The 22,266-nt window shown below is 42.9% G+C and overlaps 1 protein-coding gene across 4 annotated transcripts in view; it reads left to right on the forward strand.

Annotated features, from left to right (window-relative positions):
* The window catches only part of ATP13A5 (ATPase 13A5), a 34,650-nt gene that overhangs the window by 5,262 nt on the left and 7,122 nt on the right, over positions 1 to 22,266 (forward strand). For all 4 annotated transcript variants that reach the window (XM_071752257.1, XM_071752259.1, XM_071752260.1 and 1 more), the window contains exons 2-24: positions 1,603 to 1,776; positions 2,582 to 2,728; positions 2,871 to 2,941; positions 3,019 to 3,099; positions 3,647 to 3,716; positions 5,123 to 5,257; positions 7,511 to 7,583; positions 8,390 to 8,521; positions 9,137 to 9,307; positions 9,538 to 9,695; positions 9,944 to 10,132; positions 10,379 to 10,440; positions 12,653 to 12,803; positions 14,174 to 14,257; positions 15,310 to 15,466; positions 16,873 to 16,990; positions 17,562 to 17,686; positions 17,849 to 18,012; positions 18,596 to 18,718; positions 19,523 to 19,602; positions 20,079 to 20,121; positions 20,955 to 21,064; positions 21,734 to 21,830. In XM_071752257.1, coding sequence (XP_071608358.1) covers positions 1,603 to 1,776; positions 2,582 to 2,728; positions 2,871 to 2,941; positions 3,019 to 3,099; positions 3,647 to 3,716; positions 5,123 to 5,257; positions 7,511 to 7,583; positions 8,390 to 8,521; positions 9,137 to 9,307; positions 9,538 to 9,695; positions 9,944 to 10,132; positions 10,379 to 10,440; positions 12,653 to 12,803; positions 14,174 to 14,257; positions 15,310 to 15,466; positions 16,873 to 16,990; positions 17,562 to 17,686; positions 17,849 to 18,012; positions 18,596 to 18,718; positions 19,523 to 19,602; positions 20,079 to 20,121; positions 20,955 to 21,064; positions 21,734 to 21,830 — 2,715 coding nt within the window. The remainder of the gene's footprint in view (positions 1 to 1,602; positions 1,777 to 2,581; positions 2,729 to 2,870; positions 2,942 to 3,018; positions 3,100 to 3,646; positions 3,717 to 5,122; positions 5,258 to 7,510; positions 7,584 to 8,389; positions 8,522 to 9,136; positions 9,308 to 9,537; positions 9,696 to 9,943; positions 10,133 to 10,378; positions 10,441 to 12,652; positions 12,804 to 14,173; positions 14,258 to 15,309; positions 15,467 to 16,872; positions 16,991 to 17,561; positions 17,687 to 17,848; positions 18,013 to 18,595; positions 18,719 to 19,522; positions 19,603 to 20,078; positions 20,122 to 20,954; positions 21,065 to 21,733; positions 21,831 to 22,266) is intronic.

The raw sequence follows: 22,266 nt of genomic DNA on the forward strand, positions 1-22,266 counted from the left end.
CATTCAGTGTAGTTACAAGGAGATATGCAATAGCATTTCCTTCTACTTCCTCTGCCTAAGGCTGCAGAGCCATTTGGTACCTCCTCAGGGGCAAGTGCATCACACACCTGCTGCCCTCTGGGTCAGTGATGGTACGGGGCTCCTCCAGCAGCTCCTTGCCTGAGCCTCTCCTGCAGCCCCCAAGCTCACTACCTTGATGGCTGGCAGCACCTTGCTGGTGGCATGGCAATGGTCCAGATGAGACTGCATCCTCCACTTCCTCCTGAGGTGAGTGCCTTCCTGCCCTTCTCATCAGCCCTAGAGTGTTATGTCAGGAATTGCCTAGAGCTGGGCTTTTTGAAGTGAGGAGGACAGCTGAGGTGCCCTGTGTAAGGAAACAAATAGATCACTGCAGCAGGAGTGAAGACATTTGAGGGCAAACAGGTTTTTTGTTATTGATTTATTTTTTTTTTTCAGCAGTACGTACATCATGGAAAACTTGATCTCTTTTTCTTGGTTCTTATTTCAGGCTTAAAAAAAAAAAGATTCTTTTGCCAAATAAACTTGTCTATAGTCTGCCATAGCATGGGATGCACAAAGTGAGCCCCATGGGTTCCTGAGGGTTCCTGCCTGGGTGCCTGTGGGGAAGCAGAAAAGGGCACTCACAGGGCTACAGAGCCAGTATGGCATCTACCATGGCTGCTGTCTCAGTGCCATGAGAGCTGAGGCCAGGTTACAGGTGGATGACATGTTCAAAAGGATGGCATCCCTGGGTGCTGTGAGGCACCAGCTGAAGGTGGAATGTCTCCTCCTTTCCTCATGTCCTTCAGAGTGCTGCTAAAACACCTAGTGCAGGATCCACTTATGCTGCAGGCATTAAAGTTATTGTTAGTCCCATAGATGGTATTAAAAAAAAGGGTGAAAAAATCCAAAGTTTTTGTCAAGGGGAAAAACTAAAGTTATGGATTTAGTCTCATTTGTGGACTATGACGTATTACTGAATAGATGAGAATTGGACTATAAAGATGAAAGGGAAAGCAGGGAAGGTAACTGATGACGTGGGGATTAAGTTGAAGGAAGAGAGTGTATAAAGCAAAAAGAGCCGTTCCATATTTGTTTTCAGGATAAGGTGTATGCAGTGGAAGCTAACACACCAGTGGATAGGGTAGCTGGTATCTGAGAGGAGTTGCCCCCCTCTTAGCAGTTTTCTTACCCTGGGGCAGATTCTGTGCCCCTGCTGCAAGGTAGATTTCAGCAGCCAGCAATAAATTTGCCTGGAGACATCCCCCCTTGGTGTCAGGCAGGGTGTTCAGTGCCAGCACAGCAGAGAGAGATCTGTTACTGTGAAGGGTCAGCTGCAATCTTGATGACAAAAGCTCCGGAGTAGAGTAAATTCTTCATTAATCCTGGAAGAGCTGATGTGAGAAGAATCCCCTGCCAGCAGTGCCCCAGAAGCATCCTCTGTTCAGCAGCTCTGCTGTGTGCTTAACTAGGTTTTATCATTCAGCAAACTCTAATTTCCAACACTGACCTTGAGTCAGGGAGGGCCTCAGTCACCATCCTATCTTTTCAATAAGCTTGGGCACTTCTGTTAACAAAGCATGTTTTCTCTTTGCTTTGCAGGAGATATTTGGCTACAAAACCCAAGGCTGGCGGAGGGTCTTGTGCATTGCTGGATACATTTTGTCCTGTGGAGCTTTGCTGCTGCTGTTTTACTGGAAGCCTGAGTGGGATGTGTGGGCAAACTGCATCCGCTGCAGCTTGGAAGAAGCAGAAATTGTTCTGCTCCGAACAACAGTAGGTGATCCTCCTGCTCCTTGGCATTTCCAGAACCCATTGTTTTCACAGATGGGACAGCCTGTCTGTATTTGTCTGCACAATGCAGCAGATTAATAACACTTTCCACTTTTGGAAGTGGAGAGCTAGATTTCAGGTATTAGTTATATTCTAAGACTACGTGGCTGTAAATTGAAACCCAAGCCAACTCCAGCAGAGCAAATGTGCACTCAGTGCACAATGTTGAACTGATATTGCCAGTATAAATACACTCAAACCACAAAATGACTCATCTATTGTTCATTGTAAGTAGTTTATTTAAACTAAATTGATTAAAGGGTGATTCAGTCCGATGTGCATCTGTAGCAGTAAAGCTGAGTTGCTTTTGGCTGTGGATGAATAAGAAGAAACACAGAATTACAGAAGTTTTGTAGAGCAAAGTACCCAGTGCTGAGGATTCAATGTCCACACAGGAAGTATTTGAGAAGGCTTTTACTTCCAACTAGCTCTACTCTAATCCCATAGACAAAATATCTATACAGTATCTGTTGAAGCACATCTTCTGGTTTAGCTTCATCTTTGGAGTTGCTTTGCAGCATGAATGAAAGCAAATGGAGATAACTGACATCACCTTTCTGTGCTTTCTGATTAGTACTAGAACACAGATGCCAACACCCCTGTTACTATGGGCTTACATTTGCTTTGATTGCAAGGATGCCACAATACTGTAGTTCTCTGGTAATCTCATATTTACTTCCCAGAGTCAGGAACTGTTATCATGGGCAACATTTTGGACTTGTCACTGAACTGTACTCAATTTCTCTAGGATGAGTTTCAGAGATACACCTGGAAGAAGGTGACCTGGATTGATTTATCCACATTGGCACTACCTGTTGGTAGTAATGCAGATGGTCCTCTTGTAGCTGATAAAGATTCTGTCATAAACAGAGCTGTAATGAAGCCACAGCTAAAGGTAAGTGACAGGAGAGATAGTGAGTGACAGTAGGAGCCGAGGCACTTCAAGTTTTCTCCTGAAACACTGTCAAGGATTTCTGTTACAGTGAGGTGGTTTTCCCTTGAACAGCAGAAGTAATTTATGCTATTTGGTCTTGCAGGTGAGATGTATCCAGGTGCAGAAAATCCGTTATGTTTGGGACTATTCTGTAAAAATGTTCAAAAAAGTTGGGTGAGTGTCAAAAACCTGTTTACAAAACCCTTTGTGGTACAGGACTCCCTTGTTTAAGCTTTCTCCTATTACCCTAGATCATTAGAAGACAGCAACACGTGTCACAGCATTCACCACAAGTTTGGAGCTGGCCTGACAAAGGAAGAACAGAAGATCAGGTACGGTCTGTGTATGAATAGATGTATGAGATAATTATGACAGTGTCACCTGTTAATTCTTCCTTTCAAATTTGAATGAGGTTTTTACCATTCTCCTTAGTAGTAAAGCAGTGCAAATGGTGTGGGTGACATTTGGAGAGGTGTAAAATTGTTATCCCTCATGCTGTATTAAGGTGTTTTTTCTGTTCTGAGCAATGCCAGGGTAAGTGTGGGGAAAACAACACTGGTTCCAGCTGAGGTTAAGGGCACAGCAAGACATGACTGGCTTTCTTTGACATCATCTCCTTAAAAGCCTTCTAGAAAGCTCATCACAGGGTTTAGCAACAAAGTTATGATTTTTTCAGCAAGAAAACAGTAAAATTCTGACTCTGTGTAAAGTTCTCTAGCTTCCCCGCAGATTTTTGTGTCTTGCTCAGCCATATGGTGCCTCTGGGACTTAAGTTTTTAGAGTATAGTTAATGTTATTTGGGTGCATGATTCTCCACAAAAAGTTTTGTCCTGCATGACTAAGCTATAACATGGGAAACTCTTCTCTATCCTCCAACAGGCAATTGGTGTGTGGACCTAATGCCATTGAAGTTGAAATTCGTCCGATTTGGAAGTTACTTTTTAAAGAGGTCAGTAAGCCAGACTATCACTGTGCCATCACTGTGTAAGATTTGCACCTAGAAATGCTGGACATATATTTTTGCCAATCTGTAAGCAGAAATTTGCACACAGTATAATGTCACTTTAATGGACTCGGGATGCTATGTGTATGTCTTTACATTGGAAAAGAGCTATGAATGCTAGGACTCCAAGATAGTATGTGTCTGAACTTTAAGTGGAACTTGTTTGAAACCCTACAAAATATGCAAAAAACTTCAGGGCTCCTGAAATTGGTTGGATTTGATGTTACCAACCTTTCAGTGCCCTCTGGAGATGGTTTTGAAGAGAACTCCAGTGTGGCACTCTAAAAAGTTTATTTAATTTGAACTTTGCACTTCTATCCAGGGCTGAAGCTTCATGATTGAAATATTAATGGTGATGCCTGGAGGCAGATTGGTCCTCACAAGCTTGTGGTATTTTTGTCCAGAGATAGCTGCAAGTGTGCAAAGGCTGGCACCCTGATTTAGTGTCTGTGTCTTTGTCCTAGTGAATGTCGAAGAAAATATTAAATTTTCATTGAGGGACCAGATTTGTCAGATGAATAATTCATTTCAACTCTAATCCTTATGCAGAAGGCTCTTTCAGCGGCTATTTTAGTTATACCAGTTCCACAGAAAAGTCTCTTACTCCTTCAGACAAGTCAAGTAGTGGGCAAATGTCTGACCCCACAATAGCCAAAGTTATATTTTCAGGCTTCAGTGGGGCTTGTGACCTGCTTTAGCATAACACAATTAAGTGAGGGATGACTGGTATTGTAAGGCTGACACTGGGTAGAGTAGCAAAAAATATGAAAGTATAAGGAAATCAAACCTCTGTTTTGGTGGTAGTCTAAGACTGATTACTGATGGCCTCACAGACCATTAGCTCTTCTTTATAATTTTCCAAGTAAATATCATTCACAGCCACTTTTGGAGTTCACAATGTATTAAAGACTGTTATGGTAATTCAGCCTCTTTTTTTTCCTCCCCCCGCATTTGAGTAGTCTCCTGTGTGGCAATTACTTAGATGCAGCAATGTTAAGGTCACCTTTGTTAGCTGGCTACAGTGGGAAACCAACTGACTTGAAGTCCCTGAAGTCTGACTTCAAGTTGCCAGCATAGTTGCTACTGCATTGTAACTGGTTGACAACAGCTTTTAATTACAATCACGACAAACTATGTGTGAGCTAGTAAGTCAGAGCTGGAGAATTTTTAAATTATTATTAACGCTCTAAAGCAGCCATGAAAAATGCTGCCTTGGGATGGCAAAACAGCCCTTTAAGTTGCTGTTTGAAACTCCTGGATTCTGTAATTAAATGTTCTTACCTCTTCTCACACTTGATGTCTTCTGACATGTCATATCCATCCCCTGATGTGTATTACATTTGCTTTTGCAGATTTTAAACCCCTTTTATGTGTTCCAAGCCTTCACCCTCACACTGTGGCTGAGCCAGGGCTACATTGAATATTCGGTGGCCATCATAATTCTGTCGATCATTTCTGTTGTCTTAACCGTGTACGACCTGAGACAGGTGAGTCTGCTGTTGGAGGCTGCCAGCTCAGCATCCTGCACTCTACTAGCAATCCCATCTATCACAAAGTCCTATTTATATGCTCTTTCTGGTTATTTTTATTGCTGTGTATTCTGCTGTATTACTACAGATCTATTACTGTAAAAGAATTAAAAGGGTCATGCCTAGGAGTCTTGAACTTCCCAAGAATTAAAGAAGTTTGAAGCCTGATACCTGTGGTTTGTAAGACTTTATGAAGGTGGACTATATCCATGAGTATGGTTCCTACTGTAATTTCAGAAGGATTCACTGCTCTTGAGGTTTGCTGAATAACAGGTCTTAACAGCAAAAAGAAACATGACTTTTTATTTCTCTAATTTGTTCAATATGGGGCCACCATAGATACAGCTGCTAGGAAGAATTTTCTAATAGTTTTCAATCCATTCACTTTTTGACCTAAAGCACTCACCTGTGATAAATCTGAAACCTTCAGTTGCTGTGGCAAAGGCAAATAGACTGAGATGAGTCACACAGCATTGCCTGCCATCAAGTATCCTCATGCCAGCCAGGTGAGGTTCCTGGTGCTTTCTGCTGGAATCAGAGGACACTCCTGCTGGGAGTTTGGAATACATTTCCTTAAAACCATTTCCTTAATTTCTGAACCCTTTTGAAATACAAAGGGAAGGAAAAAAACATATGGGGAAAGGTTATAATAGAGAAAAAAGAGAAACTATGTGAATGAAAGTACAGATAGGAAAGAGCAGAGGGAACTGGAGTCTGGCAGGCAAAATTTAAGTCTCTTGGGTCTGGATATTAGGTATCACATTCATCTGTATTGTTAATATTTGAAAGAAAAAAGGAACTGGGGTTCCTGGGTCCTGGTAAATATTTTGTTAATCTTCAGGGAAAATACAAGGGTTAGAGGGCAGCATTGAGAATTACAGTTCCTGCAGGCAGCATGTTGTGATTAGAGGTGGTGGCAGGGTTAAATGGAGGACAGCTCTGGGCTGACCTGACCAGACTGTTGAGCTCACATGCCACTTCAGAGCCAGACATGGGTCACATTGTCTAAATTTGCTGATAAAATCATTGTTCCTGCTCTAAATTACTGAGAAACAACAAGATTCAGCCCTTTGAAAGGGTTCTTGAAAAGGAAGTATAGCAAACTTCTGTGAAGTGCTGCCCAGAAGGAGGCAATAGTTTGTCCTTCCAGGAGCTGGCTTTTCTTTGAATGAACTCTGCTTTCCTATGGGCATGTTCTCTGCATAGGTCCCAGGCCCCCAGATTTGTGGGATTTTAGGCAGTGGATGCTCAGTATGCTCTGTGCTAATGAACACCCCTGTGCACCCTCTGCTCTGCCAAGTGCTCTTATCTCAGCAAGGGCTTTTGCCAGCACACGTGTGCTGTGCCATCATGTTTTTGTAACTCTGTGCTAGTAGGATGACTAGCACTCCCCTGTTGAACAAGCACTCACAGCTCCCTGAGCAAATATTTGTACTTAAAGTGTTGGTGTCTGTCCTGGTATTGCAGAGCAGATATGGTCCATTTGGCTCTCTTTGGCAAGACTGGCTCTCTTGTGTGAGTGATAATTTTGGCAGGATGAATTGCAGTGTTTGGGTGCTCCAGATATTCTTTGAATTGGCTTGGCATCTTCAGACAAGCAATGCTAATGAAGAAACCCACATCCAGGGATTAGCTTTTTGCAATTGCAACTTTTAAATCAAGATAAGGGTTACTCTCTAATGGCCTTGCAATGACAGTTGACTCCATCATTGTGTCAGGATATGTAATTGTCTGAATTAGATTGCAAAAACTGTCAAAGCACAGACATGCAGATAAATTAGAATTTCTGTTTTTCTTGCAGTGGAGGCTTTGTAGCATTACCCGTTACAATTTGGTTGCCCTGTTGATAGCCTTCTAGAAAGGATAAAACTTTTAATCACAAAGGAAGCCTCTACTGAGGGACTGCAGATAGCAGTGTTGCAGCCAAGGAGACTTTCTCTGTCATGGAGCAGGAATACCACCTTAAAGGTTGAGGGCAATACAACAGCATGAATCAGAAGCAAACAGAAAATTAGGTTCATGTTCCCACAGCAACTTGTTCTAGGTTAACTCTGTGAACTTGCACCCTCACTTCTAACAAGCAATGTGAAACCTGCCGTGGATAACTCAGCAGAGTTTAGTTTCTGTGCTGTTAGCATGATCATTGAATTGCAACCTACTGCTTCACTTGAGTATTGAGTTTCAACACTGTAATTGCTTTCCCATCAACAGCAGTCTACTAAGCTGCACAACCTCGTTGAGGAGCATAACAAAGTCCAGGTCACAGTCTGCACCAAGAGTGAAGGTGAATAATTTGCATCTTGTTTTCCTCACCAGCCTGTATAATTAACTTATGTGTTGAAATGTATCAGGAATTGCACAGCTCCTGTTGATTTCTAATGCTGAAATGGGATGGGTGAGCTGCAGGGAGAGCGGGGCAGAGGGAGGTGAGGTGGGCAGGGAGGAGAAAAGTGTGGGCACAGCCTGTGTGCTTGGTAATGATGCACCAGTATCATTATTGTCTGTATTTAATGATACAGGTGAACCTTGTAATTTGTGTTAAGATTTAAGAACAGCTTGGAAAATTTAATTTCACAAACAAGCAACTAGATAACAACTCTGGCCTTCCAAGACCTGCTTCCCTGCTCTGTTATAGTCTACTTTCACAATCTTGTCAAATACCCTGAGAACTATTTTCAAGGAGGCTAGTTATATGGCTCCCCCTGAGGTATGCACTTTCTTTTCAGTGTCTCAGATCTGTGTCCATAAAATAGGGATTCTATCTATTTTTGCCTCTTAAAGATGACAAGATGGACAACTGCTAGGGTGATGGGAGATGAAAAAGGCCTTGGATGAGTGTCCATGTTTTATGGACACCAAGAAATTGAAACTTAAGACACCCACTTGGAGAGAGATGTTTAGACAAGAGCTGTGTTACGTGCTGTTGTTTTTTCAGCCAGTGTTACATCTAAGAAGCACTGGTCTTCAGTCATGCAGTGTAGAATTTTAGTGATGCTGGGTGTGTGGCATGTGTGTGTGCGTGCCTTGAGACTTTTTCTAATTGTTCAGTACTTAACCATAAGAAAAGTTCCTTTTTCTATTGTTCTACAGGTTGCAAAGAGCTGGAGTCTTGTTACTTAGTCCCTGGAGACATGCTCCTTTTAGATGGAAAAAAGCTCGCTCTCCCATGTGATGCTCTCCTGATTGATGGAAGCTGCATTGTGAATGAAGGGATGCTCACAGGTGAAGCCTTGGATTTTGAAATGCTAAGGCCATGCATGTGTTCTCTGTCAAGGAGATGTCTTTATCTGTTCTGACAGCAAACTGTTTACTATTTATTAGAATAGTGTGCAGAAGCAGGTGAAAAAACTGTGGCTTGAATAATTCCATTGTCTTGGGCTTTTGAACACTGTGTAATATGCATTTCTTATCCACATTAAAAAAGAAGTAGGATTAATATACTGTCAGGAGTAGAACATGAAAATACTCAAATACACTGAATGTGTATTTTTTCAGTTTTGGATTGTTATCTTGCAGCAGTTCTGTTTGAGCGGGCAAAGTCAGATGTGATGGGGTCAGAGTGATATGTAAACATTAAGCCCCCACAAGGCATGAACTTGATTCAGGGGCAAAATCTGATCCCAGCATCTTGATACAAAATGCTCAGAGAAACCATCTGATGTACTCTGAAATGAAAACTACAAGGGCTGTCACTATAAATCCATATGTGTAGGTATGTAAGCAAGCTAATTAGTCAAGCAAGCTTGAACACCTAAAAGCTGTTCTCACCTTCTAATATGCAGAATTGGATAGACTCTCAAATCCCCTTTAAGTGAAGCCACATCCTACTGTTCCTAGGTGAAAGCATTCCAGTGACTAAAACCCCATTGCCCTACGTGGAGAGTCCAATGCCTTGGAAAACCCATAGCATGGAAGACTACCGCAGACACGTCCTCTTCTGTGGGACAGAAGTCATACAGACGAAGCCCACAGGCAGAGGACCAGCAAGAGCCATCGTGCTGCAGACTGGTATTACTTTCACCATTAGCTAATGAGCAGGGGGGAAGCAGCAGCCCTGGAGGCTGGTAGAAGAGCTGGTTTCTTTTCTTCAAGTCTAGCACAGGTCTCCTGTCCCCAGGAAGTGTTTGTTGCCATCTAATGGCTGATATCTGTGCAATGTTACCTGTTTTTGAACAGCACTGATGTGATACTATGTCACTATGTCATCTGTTCAATGTATGGCATGTGTCTTCACACAGGGTTCAATACAGCTAAAGGTGACCTGGTGAGATCCATTCTTTACCCCAAGCCAGTGAATTTCAAACTCTACAGGGATGCCTTCAAGTTCATCTTAGGCCTCTCTGCCATTGGCATGTTTGGACTCATCTACACCGTGTGTGTGTTTGTGTCCCACAAGGTATTTATTAGGGATGTGTCTGTGCTACTGCAGGTGCCAGCTCTGACCCCTTGGTCACTCAAGATCCTTGGAATATTGTTCATCTCTGTAATTCAGTTTTCAGATTCCAGAAATTGGGGTGATGGGAGAGTAAATCTGTTATCCCCAAGGACAGAGCTGGGCAGGAGGGTTGGACACCCAGAGTAGTGGCAGCAGGGCCAGGAGCCTATTCCCAAACCATCAACCCCTGTTCCTCTTGCTGTTTGCAGAAGCCAGTGACAGATGTGGTGACTATGGCCCTCCTCCTCTTTACGGTGGCTGTGCCTCCCGCTATCCCTGCTGCCTTGACAACAGGCACTGTTTATGCCCAAAGGAGGCTGAAGAAAAAGAAGATTTTCTGCATCAGCCCACAGAGGATTAATATCTGTGGGCAAATCAACCTTGTTTGTTTTGACAAAGTAAGGAGCTTCCTGGGGCACCGAAAGATTCTGGGGGCTGCTAGGAACATGGGATATTTTTTCTCCAGCCCATCTATCCCTGCTCTAACCCTGGAGAAAAATCCTGTCCTGGTGCCCATGCAGCAGGGTCACACTGTGGGTGGAGGCTTTCCTTGCCCTGCTTAGGAGCCTGGGAAGGACCTCTGGGGAATGCCCAGGGGAATTAGTGGGCAATAGCAAGGTAACTAGATATGTATTTAACTTTAGACAGGCACTCTGACAGAAGATGGACTGGACCTGTGGGGCATCATCCCTTCTGAGGGAAGCAGGTAAGGAAGGATCTCATTTAGCAAGGACTAATCTCCACTGTGAACATACTGCCCAAATGTCTAGTTAGGAGGGAGGCAATTGCATAGGATATGGAGAGACAGCAAACAACGTGCAGCAAGAGATGCCTGGGTGTGTTTGGGGTCGCACAGTGCCTTGGGTGTTCCTCTTCCCTGCTCAGCTCCAGCATTTGGTTACTGCTGTGGCAGGTGTGACCCCAATGATCACTGCTAATTCAAGACAAACAAAAGTCAGCAGCAGCATGAGAGCTTTTAATTATCCTGAGGGGATTTGGAGAATGTGAACAGACCTTTTCAACTATGTCATTCACAACACAGTTCAATAAATGTTATTAATCTAGTCAATAAACCTTTGATCATTAAATGTTAGGATAATAGTCCTTCTGTTGAAATTAAGTGTTGCCTACTGTTGGATCTCATCTTCTGTTAATACTGTGAAAAATCTGTGAGACCACAGATCAAACCTGAAAATATCAGGTGTCCCTAGGGACTCGAACCCTTGGCAGGTTCCATCTCGATTCCAATCCTAAAGACCCTTGAAATTCTTAAGAAATAGCCACCACATAAACATTAAACTTGACAATATTCACAATTACACTATTTAATTAATGTTACTATAATATAATAACAGAACTAAGCTCTGCAGTTCTTGTTATGCTAAAATCAAAATATTAATCTTTTGCAGTGGCCAGGACAGATCACACCCCCTGTATCTACTTCCAAGTTATCATTAGTAGTTGTTAATGTATCAGATACTTCAACACCACAGAAGTAACTGTGCCGTAATGAATTATAGGATTAATTCTTTGTGAGAGGAGAAAAATCACATTCCAGATATTTCCTCAAAGGACAGAGAGAAAATTAGTATCTGATGCAAATTAATAAGAAGAAATTAATGAGTGTCAACCAATAAAATACTCTTCCAGTGGGACCAAATTGTAGGCACATGGTACAATCTCTTCTTGGCCCTTCTCCAGTGCATCAGGGAGGCCACATGGAATAGGTGCATGTTGAACAGGCTGGGAGCCTGCTAAAAGGCAGACAGCTTGTGCAATGCCAGGGTGATTTCCACTGAGGTAGCCTTGCAGGTAGCATCTGTTCACATAAGCAGCAGAATAAAACTGGACCCATATACCCAAAGAAATTCAGGTAACAAATGTTACCCTGTAAGGTATGAAAACATAAAGCTCTCTTTGCAAGCATGCCAATCTGCCCCCAGCTGGGAGCCAGTGCTGATGGCTACCCAACACAGGGAGGAGCTATTGCTGTCTGCATTGATCTCACTAGTCTATTTGCATAGTTCCTCTTTCTTAAGTGGTCACATTTTTAAACATGTAAGACTTGCTGTCCACCTAAGATGAATACTGCAAGGCAATGACAGTAAAGGCATTTCACTCATCTTACAAAATATCTTACTGAATGTTTAATAAGATATAAATGTTTTCTGGCTTTATGTGATGTTTAGCAGTTTCACAGTATCTCAAGTATTAATTAATAAGCCAATTATGGCCAGGATGAGAACAAAGTATAATTTGCTGGAAGCAGAACAGACTCTGCTCCAGAGGGACAATAGGTTCCAGGGTTCATTGTTCTTTTTAACATAGCTGTGAACTATTAACACTGCTTGCTTCCTTTTTTATTTCACTGTGCCCATGTTAGAAACAGGGGATGCTAGAGGTGATCAAAGACAAATAAAATCTATTTAAATTTATCCTTCACATGCCAGCCTGAATGGTTTTGGGCTGTGCTGTGGTCTGGCAGGCACAGCTTGTCAGCCAGCCAGTTTCTTAAATTGAAATGTGTGTGTCTGTGAGAAGAGAGGACTCTGAGAAATAATTTCTATGTTGAACTGTAAGAGCCCTCAACCAGCCCAGCCCAGCCCATGTTCAGTCCATACTCTGCTGCTAAAAAGGCAATGAACCTTGAGGCTGCCTGAAGGAAGAAACTGTTGGGTGTTTTACTGTCTCCATTGCTTCACATCAAGTTGAACTTGTGCCAGTTAATTATTTGCTACTTTTTGGTGTCCTGAATGCATCTGAACTGTTAATTTGGGCTGTAAGGACAGAATGTTGCTTGAAGTTAATGGGCTCAGCTCTACTGAAAACAGCAGAGCAGCATCTGTATGCCCTAGCTGAGGACTTGTGTCTCTGCATCCTCTTATAAGTGGTCCCACTAACCTTCTGCTTTTAATCAGTTTCCAGAAAATCCAGAAGTACCCATCCAGCACTCCTCTGCCCTGGGGCCCCCTGTGTGGAGCCATGGCAAGCTGTCATTCACTGGTTGCCTTGGATAAGAAGATTCAGGGAGACCCTCTGGACCTGAAAATGTTTGAGGGCACACACTGGGTAATGTGACTTGCATCCTCTGCAAACATCCAAAGCACAGACACACCCAATAAGCCCGTGGTGTTAAGCTCACAAGTGAAGCTCAAATACATGCCTGCAGGGGAAACCCGTTTGCAGTCCTGGTCAGAGCATCTTAAATTTGCTCCTTTAGTTGTGTTACCTCGTGACAGATTTGCAGCACCTCAGCTGCTTTTTTAAGTCCATAAGTCAGTTTCCTTGGGGGTGCCTGCATTAACTCTCTTAATTTGATTTGGAAACACTGGAGTATAAGGAAGCAGAGGGGGAGCCCGGTTACTGTTTTCTGGAAGCTGTTGATCAGGCCACACCATTGGCCATGTGATGCAGAGAATGCAAGTCAGCCAAGGAACACACAGGCAGGTTTTTATGCCCTTAAGCTGAAGGCTTGCTGTTATAGCAAAAGGACACCCCCATGGAGGAACTAAGGCTGGAGCCTCTAGCTGAGTGAACAGCAAGTCTCAAAGAGACCTGGGGAGGATGTGAGTGATTGAGCCTTGTGGGTTCATCCACAAGGAAGGAGAGTTTCTTGGGTGAGAGTAGGATAGGAGGAGGCACAAGAAGGAAAGGGACTGCACTTTTCCCTTCCTCATCCTAGACTGGAGGGGTTTTGGGTCTCTGCAGTTAACTGCCTCATCATCTTTTTCCTTCAACTTTTTGCTTGAGAGTGGTTAATCAGTAAGTAAAACTGGTGGCAGCTCTTCCAGCAGCACTGTGGGAAGGCATCAGGCTGAGGCTTGCTCCTGTGGAAGAGCAGGCAGCAGCAGAGCCACAAGACTGCAGAAGGAGACTGTGAGTCTGAACAGGCCTTGGCAGCATGTAAAGTACCAAAGCTGGAGGGCTCACCCTACACTGAAAATTGCCACCCTGTTCCTGCACAGAACATCTGTGAGAGTCTTTTCAAAACAGGAAACTGGAAGATAAAACCAGGTAGATAAGGATAATTATTTATTTTCGTATTCATAATTGATATGCAATTGAATTTATATGGAACTTGAGAAACCGAAATTTGACACAGGGCCATGTAGGCTTCTGCTGTGGACAAGGCCGCAGGGAGGTTGTCACTGACAATGAATAGGAACATGTTAGATGCCCCATCACTGGGATATTTAAGGCCAAATTGGATAAAGATTTGTGCAACCTGGTCTACTGGGAGGTGTCCCTGCCTATGCAGGAGGGTGGATCTTCAGGATCTTTGAGGTCCCTTCTAATCCTAAATATTTTATGATCATAGCAAAACACTTCTGCAAGTGAGTTCCAACAGTAAGGGGGAAGCATGCTGCTGCCCCCGATTTTTAACAGACAGGTGTGAAGCCAAAGAAAAAGAACAAGAAATAACACTTTTCCTTGTACAGGAGATAGATGACTCCAGCACAGCTCAGGATGGTGTTGGTGCTCTCAATAGATGCATCGTTAGACCGGGCCCAAAAGCCAGAAATGTAAGTCCAGTTCTTTCTGAGAATTATTGTTCTATGTTTTCAGCCTGCAGTATATGCAGACTCCTAGCACACACACCATTTATCTGGGCTAGCAGTTGCAAAATACCTTTCAACCACTCTTGCATCTTCCCCCAAAACACCCTGGAATCATAGGACCAGAAAAGCAAAATCTGATGAAAGTAGAGATGCTGCTACAAAGTGGCATCTAAAGAACTTAATGGGCCTTAAAATCTTCTCATTTCTACCTCCACTATTTGCACTAATAAAAGGCACAGGTGCCTCTGAGTTTGTAAAGCTGCTGGCAAACTGAAACTGCACAATCATTTTAAGTAGAAACTAATGCAGAGAAACCATGTAAACAGAAGAAAGCATGAGTTCAGCTGCAGGAGGAGGCAATGTAAGGACAGGGCATTACCACTAGAAACATGGATATAGGGACCATATGCTGCTAATGGTCATGCAACCCCTCTAGAAGATCTACCAGCACCACCCCAAAGCACAGTGTTCTTTGCTTCACTCTTTCTCTTAAAAGTACATTTTGCAAGCTCCAAGTTTTGACAATTGAAAATTATTATGTTTCCAGTCCTATACTGAAGCAGCCAGCATCCTCCCGGTGCACAGTGTGATTTCTGCTAGCAGTACCAGGAGGACAGTGCTGTAGCAACAAGGAAATCAATCTTGTTTCTAGGTTTGCTCTGTTCCCATGGTAACGTCTCCATAATACATCAAATTTTAGTTCCCAGGACTTTTCTAGGAATATTACATTGATATGAAGTTAAGAGAAATGAGGGGAGAAAGCGTGGAAAACCAGTTAAATATAAAGAAAAGCATTCTTGTGAATTACAGGGGGAAGACAGAGTTGTTGAGACTATGATTCCTAAGCTTGTAATGAGTGATCTGATGCCGTAGCCAGAAGGCAGCAGAATTGAAATAATCTCCTATTAATAATAAATCACCTTAGCAAGAAAGGCTTGAATGAGATGAAGCTCAGAATGGATTTCCTTTATCTAATCAATGACTCAAATAACATCTCACTTTACTGCGCCTCTCAGGTTCCTGTGGAAGGAATATTAATCCTACATCAATTCCCATTTTCTTCTGGGCTGCAGAGGATGTCTGTTGTTTCACAGAAGATTGGGGAGGAGCACTACGACCTATATATGAAAGGAGCACCAGAAATAGTGTCCAGCTTTTGTAAACAAGAAACAGGTATAGAATTGGGACAGGGCAATGTTATATTGTTTATCCAGACTTAATCCAAACCAGAGCTTATGTTGGGGTATTCTAAATCCTAAAAGGCTTCCAGCACTCACTTTTCCCACTGGCCATACTGCAACTGCATGCAGATGACTCCTGTCATAAGCAAGCCTTGGGCTGGTTAAATGTCCTTAGTTAATACTACAAATGACTTTTCATTGATTGTTTGTAATTTAAAGATTCACAGTGTGAGGTTCAGCCCATGTACATCCTTCAGCTGACTTTCATCACCTGAAGATACAGTGCATAAAAAATGTTATTTACCAAAATCCCCAGAGCAGATATAGGATCATGGTAATTACATGTGCCACAGCAACTGTGTTGTGCTGCCCAAGTTCTTAAATTCCCTGCTAATTTATTGCCCTGGAAATTCAGCATTGAGTTACTGACCCAGCTTGCAAAAGCTTTAAATCTCAGCGATAGGAAACTTGCTGTGGACATGCAAATTACTATTATTAAGGATAATTGGTATTAATATTCAAGCCAAGACTTCTGTCCTTTCTTTGCAAGTAAACACAGGGCCTTTCTTTTTTTTTATGTGACCAATTTTATAGGCCTGTACTCAAATTTGTCTGCAAACTTGAAACTCGGATCACATTCACTGGATACTTCAAAAGCATGCCATGCAAACACAGTACCAATGGTTTGTCGTTCCACGGTTTGTTATTTCAGGTGGCACTGACCTCAAAACAGGTGGAAATTGTTTTAAAGACCATCTGAAAGATTAGTTTAGAACTACCTAAGATCTAATGACACAAACCTCCAAACAAATTAACATGAACAAGAAAAATGCCTTCAAAATTATGTTCCACTTCCTCATGTTTCTAAATAGCTCCTCTTATCCTGTCTTGATTGTTTCTGTATTGATTACAGCTTAATGAATAATTGGGCACTACACTATAAAGCTGTGATTGCAATACATAGTGAGTAGAAAATACTGCAAAGTTAAAAGGAACTCTTTGCGTTTAGCATCATGGGAATGATTAGAGAATTGAAAATTTAGGATTTGGGAGAATTGTCACAGTAAGTCAGAAAGATATAAGCTATTTCCTCAGGCACTCAGCATGTATGCAGCTTTGGATAGAATTACTAAGTCAGATGTTTGTTCTCTGCCCAGTAATTAATCTTGTCTATCTGGACCTTAACTTGCATTTAAAATTATTAAATATACAAGTGAATCACTGAAGTGAGCAGTTACACAACCTTAGTACAGAATAACTGACTTCCGTGACAACAGGCAACAGTGCTATAACTGAGGCTTCAAAGTAGCTCAAAGGACAGCCATTGAACCCCAAGAAAGGAATCTGCAATGACGGAAGGGTCTAACCATGAAAGACTTTTTTTTCCCCTGTAAACAGTCCCAGCTGATTTCTTAAAGGAGCTTAAGACGTACACAAGCCAAGGCTTCAGAGTCATTGCACTGGCCCATAAAGTGTTAAACCTAGGAAAGGATGTGGACGTGAGAAACCTAGAGAGGTGAGGTGTGCTGCTGAGCCCCTGGTATCCCTCTGAGGTTGCTTTCCTATCTGCTTGTTACAACCTGCTCCAGAACTTCCCCTCCACTCCTGCCAGAGGAAGCCTTTACCATGTAACATCTTTCTCTCAGCAGATGCTACTTACACTGCTCATTGCCTGCTTTGCTACTGCTCTTGCAAGGTTCACTGAGCTGAATTTCAGAAATCTGTTGTCAAAGGGTAAAGCAAGCTGATTGTACAGCAGTGGGTTGGGACTGCACTAGAAATTCTGTATGCTGTAATCTGCGAGTTTCAGCCAGCAAGTTCCAGCAAACCCCTGTCCCTCTCTCTGCACAAACATCTCTGCTGTGTTGCTCCTTCCCAGAGCAGATCAGGAGCTTGGCTTAAGCTGCAGAAATGTTGGTGCTTGTTGAGCACTGCTTGTCTCAGCCTCACAGCAGATGTGTTTCCCTGCAGAGCAAGCGTGTTTCCCACTGAGCATGGCTTTTCTGTCAAACAAAAACCACAGGAAGAGTCTTGCTTCCTGTGCTGTCCCTGGTAAACAGCACATATGTTTCTCTCCTTGCTCCAAGAGAAGAGGCAGAGTCTGGGCTGGCATTTCTGGGCCTTCTGGTAATGGAGAACCGCCTGAAGGAGGAGACGAAGCTGGTGCTACAGGAACTGGCTGCTGCCCACATCAGGAGTGTTATGGTCACAGGTAAATCCCCCCCTGGCTCCTCCTGGGGCTGTGCTGGATCCCACGGGTACACAGGAGAGATTGACTCCTCCAGCATCCTCCATTGCACATCCACAGTATCTGCCTGGGATGTCACCATCCTATGGAAGATGTGAGGAGCCTGCTTCTCCACTATCCTTGCAGGGGACAACCTGCAGACAGCTGTCACAGTGGCCAGGAATGCTGGTATGATTCACGTGGGCAGCAAAGTTATCCTCATCGAAGCAAATGAACCAGAGGGCTCTGCTCCAGCTTCCATTGCTTGGCGATTGGCAGAAGACAGCAAAGCAAACACAGCTGCTGCCCCTGTAAGCACAGCCAGGGATCGTTGCTTTTGGGTGTCAGGGGGAATTAAGGAAGCTTTTAATGTCTACTTAGTGTCTAATGCCCAGGCTCCCTAGGCCTGCACTCCTTGATAGGGATTGGGAAGTAGCTCTGAGGAACAGAGGAAACCTTGGGGCTAGTTTTGTATCTACCCCAGTATATATGGGGGTGTGGTATGGACCATGTGCCAGTTAGGGAGAAATAATACAATGGCTCTTTGCTCAGGGCAACATGCAAAATAACTACACAAATAACCAGCAAGGGTTTGCAGATGCAGCAGGCACTTCAGTCATGCTGGGAATGTGCAAATTAATGCAAGTATACATACTTGTCTGTGTAACTATTTGCTGGCCCAAACTTTGGTGTCTAAACTAGCAGCCTCTAGCTAACAAAGATTAGTTATGTGTGGAAACACAGCTAGAAAATCAAGTACTGCCAGGTGTAAAGCTTTACAAAAGGATGCTGTGGAAGACTGTGTCCCTGGTTGCCTGGTGGGAGGCTGATGAGGTGGAAGTGAAGTGGCATGTTATGACCTCAGTCTGAGAATAAGTGCTGTCTTATTCCTAGGAGGTATGTGCTAATAGTGAGGAAAAAATTACCTTGGAAGGAGAAACCTGCAACTACCATTTTGCAATGAATGGAAACTCCTATCAGATTATTATAAAGCACTTCTACAACTTGCTGCCAAAAGTAAGTTTAGAGGAAACAAAGCACTTGCTTGCTCTCCCTGTTTCATTAAGTGCAGTGGTATTCCAGCTGGAGAAAGGTGTTTGTCTGTCAGTAGCTGCAGTGTTGTCATTTCAAATTTTGGCAACTCCAGCCAGGGTCCAACTGTGTCTTGGGTTTAACCTAAACAGCTTGCTTTTGGCATCTTCTAAGGCTTCAACTGACAGGGGTGGCTGTGGTGCTGTGAGCAGCTGCAAGGTGGAGTTACTCTCTGGTCACCTTCTCAATTTCAGTTTAATTAAACACATCAGCTCTAATCCCATGTACCACCTACCATAGTTGGCAATGCCTTCTCCTCAGTAGGGGCATCAGAAACACAAAATACCCACATCTAGCAGCACAAAGCTTTAACTTCTTTCCCCAGGTCCATAAAATAGCTGATGCGGGGACAGACTTTTGGGCTTTATACTCTCTGAACAGATTTTCAGGTAGGAGAAAGTTCAGGCTGAGCATTGTTATTGCTGCTGTCATCAACCATCTGCTCTGCACTTGAGAAACACTTGCAATACCTTGCTGCTCTACAGGCTGCTGCAGAGCATGTGGTAATTGCTGGCTTCCAGCACCTCCTACAGAGAGGTGAGGCAGAAACCAGAGCAGGATAGATCAGATGTTAGAGGAAACCTGAACCCTAAGGGTAGCAAAGCCATGGCAGGGGATTTGAGACAGTATTAGGGGCTTTTATGAATGTGTAGGGAAGCCTGACCTAGCCTTGGTGCAGTGGTGGAGGCATGGATGCCTGCCCCAGGCAGCCATTGCTCTTTCTTGCAGATACTAGTGAATGCAACTGTCTTTGCTAGGATGTCTCCCGGCCAGAAGTCCAGCCTCATTGAGGAGCTTCAGAAACTCAAGTAAGGTTCACTTCTGCTTTCTTTTTGAAACAAGCCAACAACACATCTTGTTTGAAGTTTAATTGTCCCAGCTAGCGCTGCTCCAGGCCCAATTTTCCAAACTTTCCTTCCTCCACACACAATCCCTGTTTGAGTCCTTTATGGCCACCTTCCTCTCAGTTCACCTACAGGGATCCCTCTGCATCAGGAGTATCTGCAGGCTCCTGGTACCAGAAGGGAAACATTGTCTGGAATAAATTGGTAGCATTCTCTTCCCTGTTACTTCCTGTTTCAAAACTTATTCCTAATTTTGCATAGTGCAACTCTACCCCATTCTCTCCCCACATACAAATTGCCCTCTGGAAACAGCCACCACATTCTCCAGGGCTAACATGAATCTCTGTCTGATATACCTGCAGCACTAAGCCAGCAGGTTCTCTACCATGGGATCAGCTACCTGAAAGGCTGATGTGTTTCCCTTCTTCTTCCTTCACCAGTTACTACGTGGGCATGTGCGGTGATGGTGCCAATGACTGTGGGGTATGTTGGAATTCATCTCCTGTTCCTGTTAAATTTCCTCTCTTTCAGCCTAAGGAATGCTGTGATGAGAGGCTGCCCAACACCATGTGTCACCAGTATTTCCCACATTAGTCCCTGGGGACACTTGGTCAGAATGTCACTATAAAATATTACCTACACATGCTTTTTTTATACCAGCATACATGGTAATGTAGAATTGCCATTTTTGTTCCTCCCCCCCACCCCCTAGAAATAGGGGCAGGAGACCTCTTCTTACACATTTCAAATTTTAGGGTCTTAGCCATAAGAATAATAATTATACTGTTATAGTATTATAATATATTGCATATTATAATCCATTTAGTAAGATATATAAAAATAAAATATTATTAAAACATTATAATAATATAAATTTATAATAGTGTATTAGCTTGCTTTGTATATGTTGTAAATCAGCCTATACTTGAGCAGAGGTGACAAAGTCAGGGAGCTCATAAGAGAGCAACAAAAGAAATATGAACAGGAGATTGAGAGGAATAAGAAGAGGATAAAAGGGTAATTTAATTTTAGTTTAGAAGACTGTTTAACAGGAGAGGTATACACAAACTCCAGTGTGAGAAACAGCATACAGTGTAGTTCAAAGGACTGTAAAGAGTTATAATGGGATTAAATGGACAAAAGCAATATTTAAGCTCCAGGGAAAGGAAGATATCTGGAAAATGAGATCAGCTGGGTGACAGAATAGAGTAAGATCAATTACAAAGGGCGCTTGAAGCAAAACCTGTAAAGTAGCAGTAAACTTGCTGCACAGGTGGATGGATGTCTCCCCATCTTCTGCCTTCCATGTATTTCAGGCTCTGAAAATGGCCCATGCAGGGATATCGCTGTCAGAGCAGGAGGCATCCGTGGCCTCACCTTTCACTTCCCAGATCCCAAACATCCAGTGTGTGCCGGAGCTGATCAGGTGAGTGTGCAGGGTGCTGCTGCCAGCTCTGAGCTCAGTTTCAGGGACTGCGCTGCTCTCAAAAATGCTGATAAGCAAGCCTAATTCCTCAGTAATTTTATAAAATACAGTAGAAGTGTTTTTGAATTGGATTTGATCCTCAAATTCCAATGCTTAGAGACTTTTTGTGGTTTTTGGGAGAGCATTACCCATAGTGGATATTTTTTAAACAAGTACAGAGTAGAGTCACAAAAAAGGGCAACTATACCAGTGACCACAGAATTTGCTTGTCATTACTGATAAAAGCATATATCCATATGCTGCACATAGTCATGGAGCAGCCAGTAATAATGCCATTTAGCCAGATATAAGTGAAGACAATTACCGATTTGTGTAGAAATGCTCTTGATTCCCAGAACTGTTGAGGAAATTAGTAATAAAAATGCAACAGCATCTTAATCCAGGTATTAAAATCATAGCTGCAGAATAAAAGGAAAGAAACAAAACACTGCAGATGAAGAGTGGTTAAATAGCTTTGCAGTACCTTAAGGCAAAAATATTTGCCTGTGGAATTTGAACTGTTGTCTATTTTTCTTAGAGACCCTAAAAGCAGAAACCATCTGTACCGTTAAAGCCACAGTACTTTATCTGTAAGTGGATTTTTTTAGCTTTGTTTTCTGTTTTGAGCAGGGAAGGTCGAGCTGCTTTGGTTGCTTCCTTTGCTGTGGTTAAATACCTGACCCTCTATGGCCTGATCCAGTTTGTCGGTACTGCTCTGCTCTTTTGGGTAAGTGTTTCATGCCTCTCTTTCATCAATAAGCTGTGTTCACTACAGGTTTTTATCTTTAGTGGTACTACTCAGCATGGAAGAAAAGGCATACATTGCTTCAAGGAATAACAAAGATGTGAAAAGCTGGGTAATTACCTGCAGATGATGTATTGGTTGTAGGGACTCAGTGAATCATGGGAAAAGCCCAGTGATAAAACTTCACCTCTTCCAAAATAAGAAATTAAATTAGAAGGAGGGCGAGTCCTGCCTTGTTGGGTGGTGAAGGCCAGGGAGCAAGACTTGCTCTAAAATGAGGGCTTTGGGGGAGCAGCTGTCTCACTCAGCAGGAAAAAAACTTGAAAAAGAAGTGTCTCAGGCAGATGAAGGAAGGTAGTTAAAGAAAAATTACCATTGCGTACCACCAGTGTGTGATGAATCCTCTAAAATTTTAATT

This window comes from Heliangelus exortis, chromosome 9, assembly GCF_036169615.1.
Source record: "Heliangelus exortis chromosome 9, bHelExo1.hap1, whole genome shotgun sequence".
Lineage (NCBI taxonomy): Eukaryota > Metazoa > Chordata > Aves > Apodiformes > Trochilidae > Heliangelus > Heliangelus exortis.